The sequence below is a fragment of the Grus americana genome, chromosome 1 (genome assembly GCF_028858705.1).
Source record: "Grus americana isolate bGruAme1 chromosome 1, bGruAme1.mat, whole genome shotgun sequence".
NCBI lineage: Eukaryota > Metazoa > Chordata > Aves > Gruiformes > Gruidae > Grus > Grus americana.
In genome coordinates this window covers 47138605-47162557 of record NC_072852.1, presented here as the reverse complement: position 1 = coordinate 47162557, position 23953 = coordinate 47138605, and the positions used below count along the sequence as shown (strand labels likewise).

The window sequence follows — 23953 nt, the reverse complement described above, 5'->3', positions numbered from 1 at the left end:
GAATTGTAAAAAGCTGTAAATATCTGATGATATGTTTGGTGGACATTGAAAGTTGAATGGTACCTTTCCTATAGTAAAGTTAGAGGCATCAAATAGTTGATAACATGATTACAGATCTCAGCTCATCGTTAACTGTACACAGAATTCAGAGGGATCCAGGAATGACCTTTTCCTGTGTCAATTAACCATGCAGTCACATGATAACATTATTAGGTAGTTTACTAAATAAAAGTATCACTCATGATCTAGCAATAGAAAGCATAAATTCTTCCTCTCATCAGTACTTAGCAGAAAAGACGTTTAGTTCACAGTTAGAAACTCACTCAAGGTAAGTTCATTGTTACTGAGTTCCAAATAACGTTTAATCACCAAGTGCAAAACCTATAGTTTACAGGACCGTTTTTACACATCACTGAAATACATTGTGGAAACTATTACTTAGGTGTACTAGGAACGATAATGAGAAATGCACAATACTATGACAAATTGCTTTGCATAATGAAGTAGAATTACAAAAATAAGTTTGCGTCACAGCTTTCTCAGTAAAATATGAAGGAAATGCAAATCAGCTAGGCAGACTGACGACAACTCTTTGAAGAAAAATATGACCTTGATTCATGTGGTGTAAGAAAGTTACATATTTTTATTCACCATGTGTTAAGACTGAAGTTGTTGCAGTAATTACTCAGAGCGAACATTACACCAGTTCACTCTCCATTCCATCGTGCCTATCTTCACCCAAGTCAATGCGGCTTTTCTGTCTGGCTGCCGCACCTCTGAACAGCTTACTTTCTCATCTTTACTACAAGCCTGCCTTTCTAGCCAGAATCGATCTGCTTTTCTTTTAAAGAAAAATGCAAGCAAAGAAAAAAAAAATTGGTAGAAGGGCAATGGAGAGACTTAATGACAGGAAGTTTAAGGGGGGTGTTAAAGTGAAACATCTTCATGCGGCTGCGACAGCAGTACAGTCTGGGCGACAAGAGTTGCGCACCATCACCACGGGTACTGGTTGGTGCCCTCCATCCTCCTCACGGTCTCTCTCCATCCCTTCAGCCTCCAGGCTCGCCCCTGCCAGGTGTCCATCCCTCGTCCCCCCGCAGCAGGCAGGTATACCCGCAGCGGCCGCCCCGCCGCCACCCTGCTCCCGACCGAGCTCTCTACCTTCCTTAGGCCCACACCCCTCACTCCCACTCACCCCCTTGTTTTGGAAAACCTCCACGTTCTCCAAAAGCGCTCCCACCCGTGCGCCTGCTTCCCGCCTCCAGGCCACCCCGGCGGCCAGCTCCCCGCCCGCGCCCCGCCACCCCGCCAACAACGAGGCCCAGGGCGGGCCCGGGCGGCGCCGCCGGCCGCTCGCAGCCCATGTGCGCGGCGCACGGACCCGGGGACGCGGTCACCGTCACGGGCCCGGCGGGAGGCGGCAGGGAACGGGCCACCCGCGGTGCCGGAGCGCGGCCGCGGGACTTTTGGCACGGCGGTGGGGCCGCGGGCCTCTCTCTCCTCCTCCTGCTGCTGCTACCACCGCCGCCGCCTCTGCCTCCTCCCTGCCCGCCTCCGGCGAAGGAGATGCTGCTGCAGGCGGGGGGGGGGGGGGGGAGCGCTCCTCCCTGCGTCAGGAGGTGCGGCTCCCCCGGCCCGGCGCTGCCCTCCCCCTTCCTCTCCCCCCGCCGCTTTTATGTCTGTCTTTAAACGCCGCCGCAGCGAAAGCTGGGCACATGTGCCTGCCGCCGCCGCCCGCCCGCCGCTGAGCTCCGCGCCCGCACCGCACCGCTCGCCACCCCGCACCCGCGGGGGGACCCGCCCCCCCCCCCCTTCCCGCAGCTGGCGTCCGGCGAGCCCCGCGGGCGGAGGTAAGGCGAGGCGAGGCAAGGCGCCCGGCGAGCGGGGCGGCGGCTGCGGGGTGCGGGCGGGCCGGGCGCCGCCGCGACCCGCGCTTTCTCAGCCCTGCCGCGCCGTGTGGCTGAGGGGCGCAGGGAGGGGGGGCATGGCTGGCCCGCCGTCTCGCTTGTGTTGTCGGGCGGGAAGGGGCAGGATGGGCGGGGGGCGGGGGTCTCTTTCCGCTCGGTGCCCGCTTTCCTGCGGGGCGCAGAGGGGGGTTCCCCCAGCCCCCCCCCCCCCCGGGAGGCTGCCTTCGCCCCGGCGCCAGCCTCTCGCTGGCAGGGAGAGAGCCGGCCCCTCGGCAGACAATAGCGAGCGCCCGCTGGAAGGCACCCATGTGCTTTAACTCAGCGGTGGGTTATAAGGATGTACGGGGCTGTAATAATTCAATAGTGATTCAGTAATCACTATTATTATTGTGTAAGGCAGGGAATTTACATCCTTTTCCTGCCATGACTGATAGAAATTTCATTCATCTCCCGCGTGTTGCGTAAAACACCTTAAATGTATGTGTAGCGCGTGTTTCAGGGGGAGAGGGGGCGAGGGCAGGCTCCATCACGGGAGCACCGCGTTGATGCGCCTGGCTGCGCGGATGGCTCCGGGTCGGCAGGGAGCGGGACGAGCCTCGCCGTTCCGGCAGATGAGGGAGCGGGAATATCGCCAGTCACGCCGGGAGCGGCCCGCGGGCGTCCGTCCCCGCCTTGCGCCGGCGGCAGCGTGCGAGGCAGCGGGAAGAGTCGCAGCAAGGCGAGGGCTGCGGTCGCCGTGTTGGAGGGCTGGGTGGAGGCGCAGGAGGTAGGTGGGGAAGACCGGCAGCGTCGGCGGCGGGGCTGCCCGGGCACGGCATTGTTGCCGCGGAGCGTGGGCGTCGCCCGGCGGGGACCGGCACCGGTTCCTCCCAGCGCCGCCGCCCGCATCCCTCGCCCCGCGCAGGCTGGAGCAGCCCCGGCGGGCTGGGGGCTGGTGCACCTTGGTGTCAGCCATGTTTGGGTGGGTATGATAATGAGGACCTTTTCTCAACCTTTATGCGTCTTGGATTTATCTTCCGTTCGGGATTTTAATGGTTGCAGCCCTCTGTCTACTACGGCATATCCACAGGGTAGATGCATACCTACAGTTTTCAGCCAGTGATTTTTTTTTCTTCTTTTCTCTTCCATTTTCTTATTAATTATTTTTATTTCCCATGCCCACATTGGTTGGTTTTGTTCCAATTTTGCTAGTACCAGAGCAAACGGGAATTTCTCTGCAAGGCTTTGCTTTTGTTGTGGAAATAAATTAGATGATTGAAAGATGTCTGCACAGTCACACTGACCTGCCACATGAGAAGTTGCAATGGGATTTGCTCCATTTAAGTAAATTGCACTTTGTTGTATTTGTAAAAGCTGTTGTAGTCAAGACCTCATCTTCATCAGCCATTTTATTTTCTGTGTGGTATTGCTATATAACAAGCTCACTGCTGTAGTATTGATTTCTAAGAGAAGCCTAATTATTTTTGAATAGTGTGGCACCATCAATATGTCACTGTGACATACTATAGGACAGGGATCCAAATCTCTGTTTTCCCCCTCCAAAGGAAAGTATAAATGAACCAAAGATGTCATGTACATGTGCACTGGGTGTATTATGCAGACAGTTTACTCCATTTGATTAAAAAATGATGACAACATAGTTGGTTTTTTTTTTCTGTTTAATAGTGTGTTTCCCATTATCAACATCTCATTAAAAAGGAAACTTTAAAAAAATACTTAGGAAAGATTGCTTAATTTTGTCTTGGCTAATATACAAGATTTTGTTTTACACATAGACCATATTAAAATAATGACAGAATTACAGCCTGCCCTCGGTGCGTATCAGACACTCCCTGTGGGCTCAGTTCTGCATTTCAGATTCAAGAACAAAAAAAAATCCCATTGGTTTTGATCTGTATGTGAAAAACCAAGCCATTTCATAGTTATTCAGATGTGCCACCAATAGTGAAACTGAGTAAGTGAAACAGCTAAGGCATCTGGAAACTAGCTTTGCAGCATAACCGATTCCAGTTGACCTTTAGTGTCTTGTCATTCTTACGGTTCTCTTTTTTCTTGAAGGCAAGCAAGCAAGAAAGTAGTAGTGCAGATGAGGACCATATAGATTGAACAACTCTGTCACATCTCTTTTCTCTGCTGTATATTGCAAAGGCCTGTATGCACAAAAGTTTTAAAATGTTGAATTTATCAGAAAAGAAAAAAAAATCACAGGTTATTCAGAAACAATCTACTAATTACAGTTATTCCTTTTAGTATAAATTGCGTTGTTAAGATATATTGGCGTTGTTGCTGCACAAGTGGCATGAAATTACATCACTTGGGAAGTATTTGCGGTAGGAATCTTTTTGGGAAGACAGATTTTTTTTTTTCTGAGATTCTTTCTTGTACAACCAAAAGTGTCCACAACATTAAGGACGCGTTGACCTGTGTCCCCAGCTGCTTTCCATTGCACTGGCTAACTTATGTCAAGGATTAATGTTCTTACTCCAAAAGAAAAAATATCTGTTGATTCTGAAAGAACAGCTTTGGGTCTTTGCTCATAAAGTATATAGATCAGCATGGCAATGGATTGTAAAAAATGATAATACCAGTAGCAGCTTTTCCATGTGACTTTAAAGATCTTTGAATTCTCAGTTGGTTGCAGAATCACTGTGACTTATCAGCAGGTGGCATCTCAAAACTGAAGCCCTTGAAATTTGATTCAAAGTCACCTTGCCTTTACTCAGGAAATGTTCTTCAATAATTTAGGGAAAAAAGGATCGCCGACAAATGATAACTGAGCACTATTCTACTGAAGAGCTGGATGCACAAAACCTGACAAGCCCATACAAAGTAGTGTGAAAGAGCAATGGTAACCGCCAGAACGGTTGCTTTAGGCAATGGCAATAACTGGGCTGAGCTTCCCAGCAGCCTACACTGAAAGAGACCTCTTCATTCTCATCCTTCACTCTTAAGACTAGGTGTTCCTTATTTTCTGTATGGGAGAAAGAAAAGAAAAAGTTTGCGTAACGCTGTGTACAACAATGCTTTGAATCTAATTCACAGTGCCAGTAGTCTATGTCCCACTTTGGGAAAATAGTTTTTTGCTGCTGGCAAATTATACAGTTTTTGCATTTCAAGTGTCAGAAATGTGTACTGCGGTGCTAATGATTCAGCATGCTCTTCTCTAAGCCAAAATGAAGAAGGGATGGGAAACTGCAATAGGAAGTTTACAGTGTTGGATCCTCTATAGTGGAACTGGTATTAACAATTTTCTTTTTAAAGACATAGGGATTTACTGTAACATAACTTGAAAGCATAATTTATATAATGAAATTAAATAACCAGATTTAAGGAGAATCGTAGAATCATAGAATGGTTTGGGTTGGAAGGGACCTCAGAGATCATCTAGTTCCAACACCCCTGCCATGGGCAGGGACACCCTCCACTAGACCACGCTGCCCAAAGCCTCATCCAACCTGGTTTTAAACACTTCCAGGGAGGGGGCATCCACAGCCTCTCTGGGCAACCTGTTCCAGTGCCTCACCACTCAAACAGTGAAGAATTTCTTTCTAACATCTAATCTAAATCTACCCTCCTTCGGCTTAAACCCATTACCCCTTGTCCTATCACTACAGGCCCTTGTAAACAGTCCCTCTCCAGCTTTCCTGTAGGCCCCTTCAGGTACTGGAAGGCTGCTCTAAGGTCTCCCCGGAGCCTTCTCTTCTCCAGGCTGAACAACCCCAAGTCTCTCAGCCTGTCCTCATAGGAGAGGGGCTCCAGCCCTCTGACCATCTTCGTGGCCCTCCTCTGGACTCGCTCCAGCAGCTCCATGTCTTTCCTATACTGGGGCCCCCAGAGCTGGATGCAGTACTCCAGGTGGGGTCTCACAAGAGCAGAGTAGAGGGGCAGGATCACCTCCCTCGACCTGCTGGTCACACCAGAAGCAAGATTTCTGCTAACCTATCTATGAAGAGTTGAGGTTTTTCTGCTATAAAACCCATATATATATGCATATATATGTATAAAAACCAGACAAGAAGTAATTACATAAATTCTTCCAAAGGACATCTTGATTTACTTATTGATCCATCCAGAAGCGCAGAGGGCAGAGAATTAAGGTCTCAGGGCAATTATGTATCTGATAATATCTAACTTTCAGTACTTGATCTTGTGACTTAATTTCAGTACTTGAATGAAATATTTTATATCCTCTCCCATCTCAGAAGTGTGATAAGATTTTGTAATAAAGTTGTGGTCCTGTTGTAGCTTATATGGTGAACTTAGAAAATGGAGCTTTTGTTTCAAGTTGCCAGCAGTTATGCCCTTCGAACTTGACCATTCAAAGGTTGAGTATTGTCAAAATTGCTGAGATTACTTCACTCAACTTCAGCTGGAGGGGTGGTGACTACTGAATTTGATGCTTTAATATGTATGTATTCCTACATATAGGAAAGGACTGCAGAATAAGTGATACGTTTTCTCCATCTGAATAGGAAATTCCAGTTAGCACATCATGTAAGGCTGTAATGTATTTCAGTGAAGTTGATATGTGAGAAGAAAATACTGAGAAATCTGTGAAAGCAGGTGAGAAACTACATTAAGGCCAATAAAGTCTTTAGAGATTACATCCAATGAAAAGAAAAAAAAAGACATTCAGGAGCTCTAGGTTGTAACATTCTCAGATATTTCTATTTGCCCAGTGATTTTGGAGAAGTCATAGAAGTTGTTAAGATCAAATCTATTGACAATGAACAATTCTGAGAAAGAAATCATACTATTCTTGACAAATGATTGTGTTTGTCTTATAATAGTAGAAAATATTCTCCAGTAACTAAAATTTAAGGAGACTAATTTGGGAGAGGAATAGTCTGCATTTGAGACTGTGCAGGTTCTTGATGTAAGATGAAGTCAGGAAGAACATTTTGTAGAAACTGAGAGCAGATTTCCCAGCAGTATCAAACAGATGCAGTGTCACTGAAATCTGTATAATTACCTGTATTTGCAGCAGGTGTGAATTTAGACTTGCATCCTGAAATAGTTTTGCTATAGTCTAAATGATTTAGTATAGAGACACCAGAATCAAAAACATTCACATTTTCTAATGCTTTCAGTTCTCCCGTAGCCCAAAGAGCTCTTATTTTTTTTTACAATGTAATGTAGTATGTGTAACATGCATTAGCATGTCTCAGACAACATCGCTGAAGAATGCAAAGAAATGTGAGTTTCATTGTATAGAATATAATTATCTTTCATTATGATTAAGTAGCTATTTAATCTGTATCTGTTACTGACGGGCTGTATTAAACTAGGTAGGGCAAAATGCTGGATCATGTAGTTCACGCTGAAGCATAGTAGCGTAATGGCAGCTTCAGCAGGTAGATACAAATGGGCTTGACTAGGCAAAAAGGCTATGGTGCATATTCTTATTTCCGCCAAAGAGCACAGTGCTGCATTGCAGCAGTAATTCAGTCTGTGCAATGAGTACTGTAACACAGTGTAACTCTTGCTGAAATAATTATCTGTACACAGATTCCCCCAGCGATAGCCATTCTTCACAATCACAGTACTCCCACGAAGCCTGGTTTGCTCCTGCAGTCTTTGTTGTCTCTTTCTCACTCAAATATGATGGTCATTAGCTGTTCCCCCCGTCCTGTCTGCACCAATGGCCTGCTTCCTTTTTGCAGACTCATAGCAGTCCTTTGCTCCTAAAAAATTTTATTTTCCTTTTTCTATATTGGTTGTTCCCATCATGCTTTCTTCTGCCTAGCGTGTAGACGCGTATTTGAGGTGGATTTTATAGGCTTTCCTCATGCTGCAAAAGCTTCTCTTCTTCACTTTTGCATATAATTCTCATCCAGTGATTTCATACAGACTGAAACCTTTGGCATGAATATTGGTCAAGATCTTTTACGAACGTCTTCCATGGTGGAATCCTGACTTTTAGTTCTGTGTCCTCTGCTGTATCATACTGGTTTCTTCACTGGGAGTCGAGGTGGAGATTTGTGAACAGGAGCATAAGACGTAAGCTCGTGGGATGGGACTGGTACACTGCGCTATCGCAATCTACCTTCAAAGCAGAGATTATAGTAATGTGAACTGGCTGCAGCTTTATATTGCGTTTTGCTACCCCCACAGCAGCATGTTGGTATGTTGACTGCTTCATCGGAGAAGAACGCAGAGCTCTGAAGAACAGAACGTTAATCTTTTTCTCCCTTTAATGGCAAGCATTGAACTTAAAAAGGTATCCATTCTTTCCTTTTTCTATTTTTTATGATGTTACAGTAGCCTTCTAGAAAGTTATTTGCTGTCTGGACTTTCTTGATAGTCGATTATGAAGTATGAACACACTATTTTAATTATTCCCCTTTCCTTTCCTTCCAACTCACATTGAAGACTGAAACCATATTTGATCAAAGAAGATTTAAGGATTATTTGTAATGCATTAAAATTTGAATGTAGATACTTTTGCTGAATTGCTATGTCTTCATCAGAAGTAAAAATAAGATAATAAAAGAAATAAAGTATACCGTGTTAGAAAAGAATGGAGCGTTTATTGGGCTTTTCAGAGGGAAATGCTGGTTTTAAAAAGGAACACAATGTAAAAGTAATTGTGTTTTAAATTATTGCAGAAAAACATTGCTAAAAGTTCTTTAAAATTTAGTTATATCAGTTGTTGCAATAGTATTGTGGGATGTTTTAAACATGAAATTGCTTTACAAATAGCTTTTTATAGAGACTTGTGCTGTGATTGCAAGAACATGGGGCAGTTGTACTCATTATACTTTAAAATCTGTAAGCAGGTGAGATTTTTTTTGTGCCTATTTTTCTGTACACGTTGTGGAAAATCTCCAGCCTCACAACTTTTTAATTGTAATTACTGGTACTACACCGTTGAGAGAACTAGATGTACAGTGTGGATCTAGTAGTGTCCGTATGTTGGCATGCAGATCTGTCTAATAGAGATGCGTTGAAAGGGAGCCCGACGTGGGATTCATTACCAGTGTAACAGTGAAGAGACAGAACCAGTACAACTCCTTTACTAGGCGTTACGTGTAAGAAAGATGGGGAGAAAAGGGGACGCAGCAACATTTTTCGATGTGTCTTTTGGTGCTTTGACTAATGAAGTTCCTTTGAGTGTTACTGCAGATGCACGCGGTTTGGTCAGCAGAGCCTTTATGGGTCTTATCTCCCTGTGCCAGCATTTCTTGAATGCGGGCCTGAAGCTGAAGTAAAAGTTCTATAGCGAGCCCAGATCTCCCAGGGAGCTAATTTGGGTTTGAATTCCCTGTTGCAAGGGATTATTATTGCTTAATCTGCTAATAATGTGGCAGTCTAATCAGGTTACTTTACTTCTGCATGCTGATGCATTAAGGCTTCATTCTTCTTCTGTAGGAAAAAAACAAAACAAAACAAAATTCCCACTGTGTTCCGAGAAAGTAAGTTTGGGTTTGCAGTTTGCTTGATGTGTCAAAAGAAGACTCAACTGTTTTATCTTTCAGTATGAGAAAGAAATAGAGATTTTAACATATCAAGGACAACGCTATTAAGACATCATAAAAATCTAGCTGATTTGTTTGATTTAGAAAGTCGTTTCCAAAAGTTTGTGTATGCTAACTCAGATTACTGATTACTGGTAATTCAGTGACAGAACAATTTTCTACATGATTTTCTAACTGAACGATGTGCTGTTCAGCAATTTCCATTCTGTTACATACCCTCAAACAGTACAGACACTTGTCAGGCCAGCTTAAGATTAATTTTAGATTTTTTTTTTAAAGGGGATTTTACATAAGAAAAGGAATACTATCTTGATTTGTTCATTTCAGTTGTGGAAAAGTCCAGAGAAATATTATGTTCTCCAGTAAATGTGATAATAAAAATTTCCCTTTGGTGTTTTCATCTGGCACATGATATCATTTGAGTTATGAAAAAGATGAGTGAAACTGCCTGGAAACCAAAATTAAATCAGTTGATCAAATGGCATGATCTAGATCTAAGCTAGGTAAAAAAATCAGAAAACCCACCAACCCCCAAAGCAACAACTTAATAAGGCTAAGTTACATTTTAGACATTTTACTTTTAATCCAGGTTGCTGGTAATAGTATAGTACAGTAATGTTTTAAAGTATGTGACAAGATTTAGGACTTGGAGTTTAAAATGATCCTAGTAATGGCTGAGTCTGTGATACTGAATTCTGCAGTTCATTAGGAAATACAGTGGTTTGTTATGTAGATTTTTTAATGACACTTAGGAGAAACACTCCTATTGTATAATGCTGTATTACTGCACAAGGTAGAGTAGAAGGTAGCTGGTAGTGGAACTAGCTGAAAGAGCAGTTTAACAGAATTTGGTGTGATATTTCCTAATTACTCTCTGATGCTAATGAAGAACTTCAGTACTGGACTAGATCCAAATGATGTGGGAACCTAAAATAGCATTTTGTAGATAAAAGTGCTGAAGTTCAATACTGTGATATTAAAAAAAAAAAAAAAAGAGCTTGTTCAGTGATTCATTTTATTGAACTGTGCTGGTGAGTAACTTTACTAGGTATCTCTCTATTCAGTCTTCACTGGGGAGCACTCGTATCTAGACCCAGCTCGGGCTGAGCGGTTCGGTGTCCGCCTTCTGCGCGGGTGTGATTTGGATCAAAGGCTTCTGCGTGTGTCTTAGTGTGTTCTGGGAGTGCCGAGCACAGACGGCAGGCTCCTTGCACAAGCCAGTTGGGACCACGTTTTGAGCATTTGCACCTGATGGTAGTGTCTGGTGAGGTAGGACTCCTCGTTTGGTTTAGTGCTGACCCCTTTAGTACAGAGAACAAGTTGTTAAATCTGGCAGTCAGAAGCCACCTGTGGGTTTGTGATGTATTCCGAAGGACTATCCTGCATCCTTGATGCAATCTGGCCAATGGTACGCATTCAATTAGAAAACCAGTACTGTTAGACCAAGCACTGGTCTGCTGGGCGTGCCTCCCGCATTTTCTCAAGCCCTGCAAGTGTTGCAAGTCTAAAGAGTGATAGCATAGCACTATTGATAACGTCCTGCTTAATGGGAAGTTAATGAAAAGGAAAATAATATGATACTGTGCTAGGAATAAAAGTGTCAAGCCCAGTTAATTCTGAAGGGTAGTAATGCAGTGTTTAATGTATGATGGGACAGAATGATGCAATTTCTGGTGGAATTGACTCATCTGTGAGAGATCCAGAAAAATCATACTGCTGCCCTGCAAGTTACTATATCTACAATAATTAATACAGATACGACCTTTGTAAACATTTTAATAAATACTGATAGATTGCTTGTGCCTTTTTGACTGTAAATATCTTTTGCTTATTACAGTTAGAGAAGGATTTCAGACCTACAGACAAATACTGATGGAGTTTCACTTGTGCAGCTGTGAATTGAGAGACAATTGTTTCATTTTAACGTACTCCCTGAACTTATTACTAATTACTGGAACTGAGAAGCTGCTTTAATTTACATCAGTGGAACAAAAGGAAAAGAAAAGTTTGAAATGTGACTAAAAGTAGTGGTTGAAGTACCAGATGCTGTGGTTTATAGTCACAAAGTTCCATTAGGACTGCTTAAATGCTTCAGCTTTATGTATTATTGGTGTTTGCATTTTGGTTCTACCTAGATATCTCAGTCACAACTAAGAGCTACTGAACCATACATGGAGTAGAAGAGGAAGTCCTTTGAAGAGTTTACAACCTAAAAGACAAAAGAGATAAAAAGAGGCCTGAGAAGACATTCATTCAGCCCAGATAAACAAGATAGAGTAAAAGGATTTCTCTGTTGTCTTAACAACTGTCCCCATTATACTGTTCTGTCTGTAGCTCACAGATGTGATTTTTTTTTTTATAAGAACTGGTATCAGTCAAAACGAAGCCTGATACTAGTTCCACCACATTCCAGAAGGAAGGTGTGCGGGACCCTGGGCCCTTCCAGTGCCAGTGGTGAGCACAAAGCAGATCACAAGCCAGTGGGCTCTGCTGCCCTTAAAAAATGGGGGCTGGATGCCAGAGCTGGAGGTGCTGAGAGGAGGCAGGGGGAAAGTGAGAAGGCAGTGACGGGAGTCTAGGGAATGAATGAAAAGAGGTTAGAAGGGAGTTTAGTAGGCAACTGGAGTGAAGTTCAACTTCCAAATCCTTGGAAACTATTGAAAAAGGTCATTGTCCTGTGGGCCACAAGGTTGGTGATGGTACTTGTGGTGACAGAGGTTTTAGTTCTGTTGTTGTGAAGTCTCGCCTTGATAAGCTGTGGGCTGGGTTCCAGTGGCTTAATGTCTTTCTTTCTGGTCTGTCACTGGAGCAGCCATGAGGTGCTTGATCTCTCAATTACTGCACTAACAGTCCAGTCATTCCTTGCAGTTCTTGGCTGCGTGCGCGAGTTCATCAGAACATGGTACAGCCTTTGTCCTATGGAGCAGATGTTGCAGCAAGTCTTTAAGTAAAAGCTGAAAGGTCTCATGTATCCCAGGGTAATTTCTGATTCTCATCACTTAGCAGTTTTTGATTAGACTCCTTGTGTATTCCCTTTTTAGGGTTTTCATGAAGCTTAACACATAATCTAAATCCCTTTTAAGACTCTTAATTGTGCAGATGGCTTTGCACATACTAGTTTTGTCCCATGTGATTAGTGAAGAATTTATCAAAAAACATTCCTCCCCAAAATCTTATGGTTACCTTCAGTATGGCAGCTGCAAGCAAGTCGATCTGTCTTTTTAAATGATTCATTGTCTTAAAAGAAAAACAGATATTCAAATGGAGGCATTTTTGTGTCTGCACATACACGTTTGAAAGAGCAGGCTTTTTAAATGGATTTGGTTACGGCTTTTCAGATGTTTCAGATCTGTTTAATTATTTCCTATTACTAAGAAACTAGCTAAAGCATCAAAGCTCATAAGAGATGAGCATCTCACCTTTGAAAATATGATTGTGATTATATATTCCTTGATGAAGAATACAGGAAAATAAGTCACCCTTGCTTTTGAAGCACTGGGTGCATCCTGTATATCAAAATTTTAATTGCTGGATGGCTTTCTGAAATGATCTGAAAAACTTAATCTACATTGTTTAAAACATATTTTTAATAAATTCAAGCACAGCTGTTAAGTCAGGAAGTAATGGAATTGGGCTCCTAAATTTTATGTGAAGTGCATATTCCATTATGCCTGATAAGAAAAATCTTGTTATGCTGTAAAATATAAGCAATTAGCCTATCAGTCTTTAGGAAATAAAAAAAACCCAACCAAACAAAGCAAAAACACCCCCCCCCCCAAAAAAAAAACCCCTCAGCAAGTGAATGAAATGTATTCTACACAAATATTTAAGACCAAACAGTGGACTTAATTCATACAATTTGGAAGTGGTTTAACATCCCTTTCTTCTCTTTTTCTCCTTTTGTTAAATCATTGAGATAAGCAGAAATGGGCAAACCAAAGCATATGATTCCTAAATTAAGTTTCTTCTGCATAATAGTATAATATCCTTTTTTATTTTTTTCACAGATACTTTCAGTAGAAAGAACGTTCAGAAACGGAAGTCCTTACTCTTGATTCCCTGGTATCAAGGACTCATCAGGCACCATCTTCAGTCTATTTCTTCAATATTTTTGGCCAAGCAGAGGGAGAGCTTTCTTCAGTGCTTGTCCATCTCTCTCAGCTGAACTTGACTTCCTTACTGTTTTTCTCACATTACAAATGCCTAAGAACAGCAAGGTAGTGAAAAGAGAACTAGATGATGAGGTCATTGAGTCAGTTAAGGACCTTCTCTCTAATGAAGACTCTTCAGATGATGCCTTTAAGAAGAGTGAGCTTATGGTTGATGATCAGGAAGAAAAAGATGCAGATGTTGAAGAAGGCTCAGATGTAGAAGATGAAAGACCTGCTTGGAACAGCAAACTCCAATATATTCTGGCACAAGTTGGATTTTCTGTGGGATTGGGGAATGTGTGGCGATTCCCATATCTGTGTCAGAAAAATGGTGGAGGTAAGTCTTGTGATAGCTAGTTGTAGCTAAATGATGAAGCTAACCTTTCAGATTTCAAGGTTGGCAGAGATATCCACAGTAAAATCTGCTCCAGCATGTCAGGTTTTTCTTTTAATTTCTGCCAGAGCCTATGAGGAAAAAAACATATTCTCTTTACTCAGAAAGACACATCTGTTAAAGTAAGTAGCAGATTCTTCTAAGATTCCATTTCTTCATTTTAGAGGAGAAGGTTCTTGATAGGACTTTAACTAGTGGTCAAACTAGTGGCTAAGCAAAACACATATTTATGGAGGCGTTGCGTTATTTAGGACCTGGCTATTGTTGTGCTAAAGTGTTCTTTATAATACTTGGACAATAAATCAAGGCATTAAATCTGTATCCACTTTAAAGACCGAAGCCGTATTCGGTCTTTGGTATTTAGTGGTACTAAGTTTCACACCTTTACTTTTTAATTGCTTTTAGCTCCTAGGCCATTTGATCACGATTTACTTTCTGCAAGAACAACAAAATACTGTAGGAGTGAAAAGGATTTTTTTACTGATAATAAATAATTTAAATCATTACCTTAAGGGAATGTATCTGTTTTGTGCTGTTATATAATTAACTATTTTCCTAAATAACAAGTTACCTTTCACTTAGAACTATAACATCAAGGTGTTTATCTGTTAGCTGTCCATCTGTGGTTTTGAATGTAGTATGAAGTATGAGGCTGGAGACCTTCCTTCCTCTCTGAATGCAGGATTAGTGGTTTATCCTATGCTATACTGTACCCTACTATACTACATTAATGCACATCCTATCGTAGCTAATTACTTAGCTGAATTCAAAACAAACCTGTCACTTTCTATGATAGAAAAAGTGGATCTGTGCTAGAGAATAAAGTACATCATTTTATTCATGCTGGATCTTAAAAGTTGAATGACAAAACTGATGTAATTGAGGAGTATAGAAATGAGCCTAGAATATAATCAGAGTGAAATTTTGTAATTTATTTGTTTTCTCTGTCAGTTTAAGCAGTAAAAATGGAGTTTATACAAACATTCCATCTCCAGGATAAAGTCTAAATTATTTTATATCTAGTTACTGTAAGATTTTTTTTCACTCTCATTTAACTTCCTTTTTTCCTCCTTTATTCTGGAGAGAAAGTCATTAAATGGTTGATTTAATGGATTGGAATCTAAAATTTTCTTCATCTGTAATTGTAATATTAACTGAGAAAGCATGTTGAATGTAGTTTCTCAAAAACCGTAGCTTTTCAGTGGATGGCAATCTCATCTAGTCTACTAGACACAGTATAGAATTGATGATGTATCACTACTAGTTGAAAAAAATGATACATTTGTTAATTAACAACTTTTAAAACGAAGTGATTCATAGTTAAAGGTGTAGCTATTAAAATGTTTATATTCTGTATCATTCCATCCTAAGTATGGCATCAAGATGTAGTCTCAATGGTAATGCCTTACAGCAGGTTGTTACATGTAGTTGTGTTCCTTTTGAAAGTCTGTGTTTAATGTAGTTAGTAACTAATTTTGCAAGCCCATTGGATTCTCCTTCGAACCAACAGAAGAGATCTACTGGTATGTTCCTTAGGCTGTTGGTTTTGTACTGTCAGGCGCTTGTAAAGTTACTCTTACTGAGTGTAAATTTAATTCAGATCAAATAGAAACGTATTAAATTAATTAGTAATTTCACATTTTAGAAAAAAACCCCACACTCATCCTTCAGGGATTATGGCACTTCACTGGTCAAACTTGAAAAAGTAAATATGGAGTCATTTCAGGTTGAAATTAAATGTTTTCCGCTGTGCTGTGATTGCAGGAACTTGGATGTATAACATAGTCTGTGGAGACAATGTTTTCTGCACATGGCTGAGACAAGGATGCATTTCACTTTTAAAAATAATTTTGCACCATTTTAGTGAATTGCAACCTTCAGAACAACAGGGAAAAAGCAAGCGATCATTAGAGCTAAAGCTTTCTTGGTTTTCAGGTTCACTGTAACGCAAGCTGGAGAAGGTGACGCAAAACATTGAAATGTGTAAAGTACATTGGTGCCTGTATATGTGTGTGCAGATCAACAGATAACTCTCAAAAGTGCATAAAAGAATCGGAGGAGGGAGGGAAAAGTTCAAATGCGTGGTAAAAAACCCCTTCACACATCTTATATGAGGTTCCAGTTTTCTGCTACACGTATTATTTCATGTATGTTTCATTCTAGGTAAAATTGTAGGGGTTTTTTGCAACCCATTCTAAATATCAGTGTCAGAACTGTTCTGTAGTCTTTTGCTGAGAAAACTTTACTATAAATACATATTGAAGTCTCTGAGTACAAGGTAAACAGCCTTTCTGTGGATTTTCATTAGAACTGTTTCGGTGAAGCATATGGCTAGGTCTCCACCTTCAGTTTTGTCTGAACAGTTTTCGTTTTCTTCCCTATGTTTAAGAATCTTAGATCTGGCAAATACCATCAGATGAGGGGAGTATATTGAAAAGTGGTAAACCAATAAATATACTTAAAATTTAAACAAAAAATAAGTAAAACCCACAGTTACTCATTAGTTTCCTTCACAGGTTTCTTCCAACATTAAGTGTTCCAAAGCCACCAGTAAAAGAGAAAGCAAATTCTAACCATGTAGTAATCTTCAATTTTGTCTTTTTTTTTTTTAAATTTCTGTGACAACAACAACAAAACCAACAAAATAAACATAGAAAAGACAGAGACAAGTTAGGTCAAATAGAAGTACATTATTAGAGGAATTTGTGGAGAAAAAATTTGGTGTTTACCACCCTGTTTTCTGGAGAGATTGCGTTGTTTATGGCTGTGGCCTGTGGTACGCCAACACTGTTAACTTCAGAGCTCTGTACTGCTTCAGTGAGGTATCTGTGATACCATCTTTAAAGGTAACTTGTGTATAGCCACACTGCACTGATACTTGGATGTCCATAGGTACCTTTCCAATAGCCGTTTCTGGGTCTGGCCTACACCACCAAAATGACTTCCTTCACCTTTATTTCTTGTGATCCTTTGAGAGTTTTTTTCTGTTGCTTTAATTCATATAAACTCATAAATATTTAGAGAAATATCTGGTATTTTTTTATGCTCAACTAAGTTGCAGCTAGACTGGGTAGCTCTTTGCTGGCTTTCATACTTGGTTCGTGAGAGGTGAGAGAAGAGGCTAGTATGCAGCTGGGACAAACTTCCATCCACACTGGGGATGTACCTGTAATGCAGGAAGCATCTCGAGATAAAAAGAGGCTGGGAGAAGATGGAGAGCACCTCAGGGTGCTCTTGGGATGAGCCCAAAGGAGTTTTAGGCTCTGCAAATGAGGGGCTGAAGGTGTTCAGTAAAGTTTTGAGGAAGTGGCTATAGATCTCTGTGCCTCCTTCACCTCTGTCCTCACCACTGGTGGTCCTTACCCCTGGTAGGCAATGCCCCGTCCCCATCTGGCACTTAAGGCACCTCTTCCACTCTTTGCTGCCTAACTTGATACAAAAGCTGTTCCTTCCTTGATACCTCACAGAGGTGATTTGCACTGGAGCTGGGTATGCTCTAACTTAGTTTCAGAGGTTTTTTATATTTCTAATTTTTACACTGCACAGTTTATTTATTACTCCTTTACTATTTGAAGACGAATACGCGTGTTTGTTCAGATAGGCACAGTTGCTATATAACAATTTCATAACCTATGTTAGCGTGCAGTAGGTTCAGAGCATCCTCAGCTTCCTAAGATTGATAGCGAGCCTTAGAAATAAACCGCTCGGGTCTACCCAGTCTTGCTGTGAGGCTAATAAATAGTGATGAACTAGACCTATATTTTCCTGCTGCTCATTGCTATCATGTGGCGAATAGCTTGCACAGCTTTCACTGTTTTCAAACAAAGGCAATATTTGAAGTTTATTCTGTTTGGTTGTTTTTTTCCTTTAGGATTAGCAGAAGTAAAATCATACTTTCACATATTAGAAGTAACAAAAGCAAACTAAATTAGCTGTTCTGCTAGAATAAGTGGTAAGTGAGGGAGTGTTATTATGAAGACAAGTGATCATAGTTATTTAAGAGGTGCTTCTAGTGTTGCAGGTGTTATTGGGGGTTTACAAAGTACTGCACACTCAAAGATTTTCGTGTTGCATTTTCATGAGCATTAACTTAATTTTACTGTTTTTTTTTTTAAGGTCAGTCTTATTAATATCTCTGTGATGTAAAAAGTCAAAAGAACTAGTAAACAATGATAAACAGATGAAAGCTGTGAGCAGCATAGGGAAATCTGTAGCAGATGATCTTGCCGTTATGTTTTGAAAAGATTGACATGGGTAGAGTCACATCGTGAGTTTTTACAATTAAATGGTCCGGATTTTATACTGAAATACCAGCAGATTGAGCAGTTAAGTTCTGTGGTCTTATAAAAAGCACAGCAGGTATTGCTGAGAACTGCTGAAGAAATAATATGTAAACTGTTAAAGACTGAATAGTCATTAGAAGCTACAGTCTGATTGTCTAATATAAGCAGAATGGGAGCAAAGCAAGTATTCCCTCATATTCCAATGCGGAATATGGATTCAGTGGCTTCATTGTTTAGCTTTTCATCAATGATTTATAATCAGTGCCTTGAATTCACTGATGACTTCAATATTATTTCATGAGTTCTGATTTAAACTGTATGATCAGACTAAAAATTTAATTGTAGTTCAGTGTGCTGAAAATGTTTTTATTTTGGAAGTGTAATTATTCATTAAAGCTTATTGGCTAAGGGAATTTTCATCCTTTAAGCACAATTTTGTAAATAAACACACCTGAACATATTTGAACTGTGAAAGAGTAGTGACAGGAGGGCTATCAGTGGGATAGACTACAAACCTAGAGATAAAACATAAAACCTGTTATCAGAGTTTTCCTGATAAAAGCAGTTTGTATTTTGTAATGGTAAATAATTTCACTTATAGGAGTTTAGTAGATGCTTAGAGGAGCTTAGTAGACTGTAAACCTGTAGTGTTTTGTTGCCCACTTGTCATAACTTTGAAAATTTTAACATTTGACATTGAAAATAAGTTGATCTTCATCTGAATATCAGGTTCTCACTAGCTTTCTATTAGTAAGTGTCCAGTAAGCTGTAAGAGCTGGAATGTCTCCTCAAGGCAGTGGTAAAGCTCACCTTCATTGAATAAGAATTAAATCGGACTTAATTAAAAACTAGCACAGCAGCAGTTGAGACTAATCTGGAAAGTTATTAGATTTTTCAGGTTACATCAAAAATGGCTAGGAGAAGAAAAGTTCTTCTGCAGTATCAAGATGGTACTAGTTATGTCGTCTTGCATTATTGCTTCTGAAATTATTTTCCAACTCTTTAATCACTATGAATCGTGTAATTTTATGTTATTTTCCCCCCCTGAGCATTTATAAGAACTTAAAATGAATGTTAATATTCCATTTCTGTTAGTACATATTGTAATATCAAGAGAGACAATTTACCTGTTATCCCATTATGATGCTTGGTTAAATAAAAAAATTAAGAAATCAAAGCAGTGCTGTGCAGGGTATTAACATTCACCAGTTCCTGAAATCTTTTGTATCTTTGTCATTCATTCTAGTGAAGAAGGATGAGGTGTATTTTTTTATATTTTTTTTTCCCTGATGAAGTTAAGATGAGTTTTTTAATAAGCCAGTGTTTTAAGGCCAAAATATGCATAGAAGTGACTTTACGGTAGAATGATTTTGAAAATGTAGAAAGGAGACCTGGGGATCCTGAACCACACAGAATTGTAATATTCAGAAGGCTGCTTAGCTGGCAGATCTAGCAGACAATATAACGAATTGTAGGATGCTGTTCAAGGCCAGCATGTATAGTTTATTGTTCTAATTAAAATAAAAATTATCCTTATTCAATATTGTAACAAGGAGCCATGTTTTCATGCACTGGCAAATAAGAGACATGCTGAGCTGTTTCCATAGTGATTCCATTTTATGATAAAGTGAAGATGACTTACAGTTCTTTAAAGTATGTCTAGCTTCAAGGGAAGGCTGAAACAAAATACTTCGCCAGAGATGCTGTGGTTTGGTGTTGACTGTAGGGCGCAGAAGCCCTTTGCAAGCGTGATCCACAGTTGTATATTCCAGCTCTGTCCAAACTATATCACACTGAAACTCATATGTGCACTTTTTGCCATTATGTCCTTCTTTTGGGGAGGGGCACAAGATGAGGAGGTTGCTCAGCAGGTTTGAATGATCGGCAGACCAGTGCTTCAGGTGCTCTGCACAAGCCCTGCAGTATAGGGGTGAACTCTGCTGGCTACCCACACCGAATTACAGGGTTGTGTCATGTGTAATGCAATGTGGATTTAACCCCACATTTATTATTTAACTCATTTAGTTGAATCTAACTGATAAATCTTGCAACTTACATTGATACTGCACCATAAACCACCCACGTCAGCCCAGTCTTTAAACATGTGCTTAACTTTGCAGCCTTGTGATTAAGGTTGTGGACTGGGACACTGAAGAGCTGGGTTCAGTTCCTGCTCTAGTACAGTCATCCAGTGGGATACAGGGTAAGTCACTTAGGCCCCAATTTTTTTGAGCTGTTTAGGCTTGTCTCAGCTATGCAACACCTGTCTAATTAAGACCTCAGGTATCATTTAAAGTAGCGTTATACTATTTTAAAAAGTATGTACTGTTGGCTTTCAATTAATTGTATGACCAAATTTTTAAAGATAGCGATGCCAAAGCTTCTCATTTGCAATGTGAATTTACAGTATGCTTCTGTCTCACAGAATTTTTGAGAGAATGCTGATGATAAATCAAGGGTATTTAATGGTATTATTTGTCTTAAATATTTTTAAGACAGATAGTTCCCCTCATTTTGGAATGTGTTTGTTACCGTATTCCTCAGTTTTCCTCACGTTTTATTTCCTTCTGTTTCTGTTGTCTCTCTTTTCATAGTAGAAAGTAAGTCCTTTGCATTCTTCATTGAATGGGAATGTAGCTGCTACCTCAGTAGAAATAATATTTAAGTAGACTGTCGATATTGTGCTGAAATGGGTAGGTAGACCATGAGGGATTATTGTAACCTCAAAACCAGTACCTTGTTCAGAGCCTGGCATAGGTTTTGACCAAATGCTGCTCAAGCGATGTCATTACATATCATATTATCATGTCATGAAAATAAAACGCAAGAAGCTATTTCATTGCTAACAACAGGCAGTAGTTTTTCTCAGATTTACTTTCCTCTATCTTTTTTTCCTACTTTTCATAGATTCAAGACTGTAATTACTTCATGCTTAGGATCTTTGTAAGGTCTTTATAATGGAAGGTGATGTCCAATTTATGGTTATTTCATGAGGAGCAAAATAGCAAGTGGACCTACATAGGAGTGGATGATACCAGAAAATATGAGGCCACCTGAACAGTTTAGCAAAGTTTAACTTTTCTAAAATAAAATTTATTCCATGAGATAAGCTATCTACTAAGGATATGCAAATGACAGTGTATTGTGATAGACTCCTAAAAAAGCCCTGGAAAGCTGATGCTGGGTGAAGGAAGTTAAAGTAGGACTTAGCTGCAGTTGAGGATAAATCCCAAATTGGTTTCTGAACTTTGCTCAGCTTCTCTCTCATCACAGAGATGAATAGACTGATTATACAACTTAATAGCTCCGAGTCTAAGCTTCTGAAGTCTTCAGATCTTTGCTTTGTAGCTTGCTCCGACATGCCGCAGTCTGCATCCCTCAAGAGCTTTTCTTCAGCCTTACAGCAGTTGCAATCAAAAATCCTAAGCCGTTTGAATTAGGCGGCCAGCACAGTACTCTATATTGCAGCATAAGAGCTACGCATTTGAAAATTAGGTGCCACACTGCTAATTGTTTTGTTAGCTCTATTGCTAAATACTCTGCAAGAGCAAGGAGGAAGTTGGGCTCTGAACTTGTCAGTGCAGTTAGTGTGTGGCTTTATTTGCTTGCAATTAGTTTTACAGAAGTAAATGGAGATACATCCTGAAGTTAGAATTGTATGTGACCACTTCCTGGGAATAAGACCTTGAAAAAAGTAATTGTTTTACATATACATGTCAAACAGTGAAGTAACAGTTACATTTTCAAATGTCTTTAAGGAGAGTTTGTGAGTACTGCAAGATCTGGATCTACAATACTCCATTTCATTTCCACCTCATGTCTCTAGTCTCTGTCTGGAGCCTGGTAGAAATGGACTGATAAAGTTGTCTTGCTTAGCTGGATAGGATCATTATTCTGCACATTGAGAAATCCCCTTTCTGAGCATCTGAGGTGCACATGGAGAAATCAACAGGACAGTCTTCTGAGACTGCTTAAGATCAGATGACATTCAGAATGTATGCACAGTATGTTCTGCATTTCCTTTATAAATTCAGTCTTGCTGCTCTGTTACAAGTCAAGGTGTAGAGTTTTTTAAGAAATGTTGATTCAGTGCCTGATTGCATCAGTGTATCTCTAAAAAGTTTGATCAAATACCCAAAACTTCACAAAAGCAAACAACTAGATTAGATAATAACTCACTTTCAGTAAGATTTGCCTCAAAATGTTACAGTGCTTTAGAAATACGATGTCTCTGGGCTTTTCTTACAAGAGTACGGCCAAGGTTCAGGTAAAATTAGTCTTTGCATGTGATCACAAAAGCATTGCACTGAATGCCACTAATTCAAACTTGAAGCTATTAGAAGGTTTCACATCTGTTGTGTCAAGTTCCGACTCTCCTTCCTCTCACTCTGATTTATACTTTGTTCCTTTCACAGGTGCCTATCTCGTGCCGTACTTAATCTTGCTACTGATAATAGGGATTCCACTCTTTTTCTTGGAGCTTGCTGTGGGGCAGAGGATCCGCCGAGGGAGTATTGGTGTGTGGAATTATATCAGCCCCAAACTTGGAGGAATTGGATTTGCAAGCTGTGTAGTAAGTTGTTAACATTAATTATGTGGCTTACTTTCAGTCTGTATGATTTAGACTTAGTGTTTTGCTGCAGGAAAAGGCCACTGATTTGTAGCTGGGCTTCAAGGTCGGTTGACAATGTTCTGGAAGATCTTAAAACTAAAATTAGTACATTAAAAATATTAATACAGATATGGCTGTAAAACCAGTCAACTTGTATTTTGTGATTCTTTTGAAATTAGGAACTAGGCAACAGAGTAGTCTTCTGGAGAAAAAAAGCATGTGAAAATATAGGTGTTAGACAATAAATACACAGAGAAGTGAAAATTTAGAAAATGTCAGGTACTTTAATGGGCCAAGCCATTCAGTTCTTATTCTGACTTATTTTAGTTAAAATTAGGTTCAGTGGCTGATGTGCAGAAATATACAGTAGGGATTTTTCTTCTATGTAGTTAACAAATGTAACTTTTTTGATATGTCTCTTTTTTTATAGGTATGTTTCTTTGTGGCCCTGTACTACAATGTTATTATTGGATGGAGTCTGTTTTACTTTTCCCAGTCTTTTCAGCATCCATTACCATGGGACCAGTGTCCTTTAGTTAAAAATACATCTCATACCTGTAAGTCTATGTTAATGTTATTAAAAATGATATAAAATAATGAATTTTGAGATTTTCAAACAAAAAGGAGAAAAAATACAATTCAAAGAGGTATTTGTGGGAAAAAGTGTTGTATGCAAAGCTGGTTTTGCATCTTGGTAAGATGTCACGTTGTAATACTTGGAAAAAATACAACGAAGAAACCTAAGATAAATATACTGTATTTGGAAAGCAACATCACTGTCAACAGTATTTTAAAGAGCAATTAAATTAGGAGAGTACTATTTAGTGTGTTCTAGAAACAAAAAAAAATTCTGATTACTTTTTTTCTGATTTTGATAATGCTTTTTATGCTTTCTTGGTGACAAACAGAGGTGGAAGAAGGATATTTCTACATTTCAATTAGTAGGATACTTCCTGACAACAAAGCAAGAAGTGTTACACTACTAACAAAGCAGAAAATGGAAAATTGTAAACATCAATGAAATGCATGTGCTAAAAGCATTGTTTGCTTTGTAACCAATAGAAAGTAGATAATTGGTTATTGGTTTGTTGCTATAATGAAGTGGTCTCAAATGGACATTATACAACA

General features: G+C 40.1%; 1 protein-coding gene across 5 annotated transcripts in view; it reads left to right on the top strand.

Annotated features, from left to right (window-relative positions):
- The first annotated feature begins 1257 nt into the window (after positions 1-1257).
- SLC6A15 (solute carrier family 6 member 15) overlaps positions 1258-23953 on the top strand; it is a 40279-nt gene continuing 17583 nt past the window's right edge. The window contains exons 1-4 of one of the 5 annotated variants that reach the window (XM_054813067.1): positions 1258-1850; positions 13393-13873; positions 22629-22786; positions 23256-23382. In XM_054813067.1, the coding sequence (XP_054669042.1) occupies positions 13585-13873; positions 22629-22786; positions 23256-23382 (574 nt within the window). In that variant the 5' untranslated portion in view covers positions 1258-1850; positions 13393-13584. Of the gene's footprint in view, positions 1851-2456; positions 2674-2815; positions 2869-7944; positions 8128-13392; positions 13874-22114; positions 22218-22628; positions 22787-23255; positions 23383-23953 lie in introns of those variants that run through there. The other 4 variants (XM_054813068.1, XM_054813070.1, XM_054813069.1 and 1 more) reach the window with 4 other exon arrangements.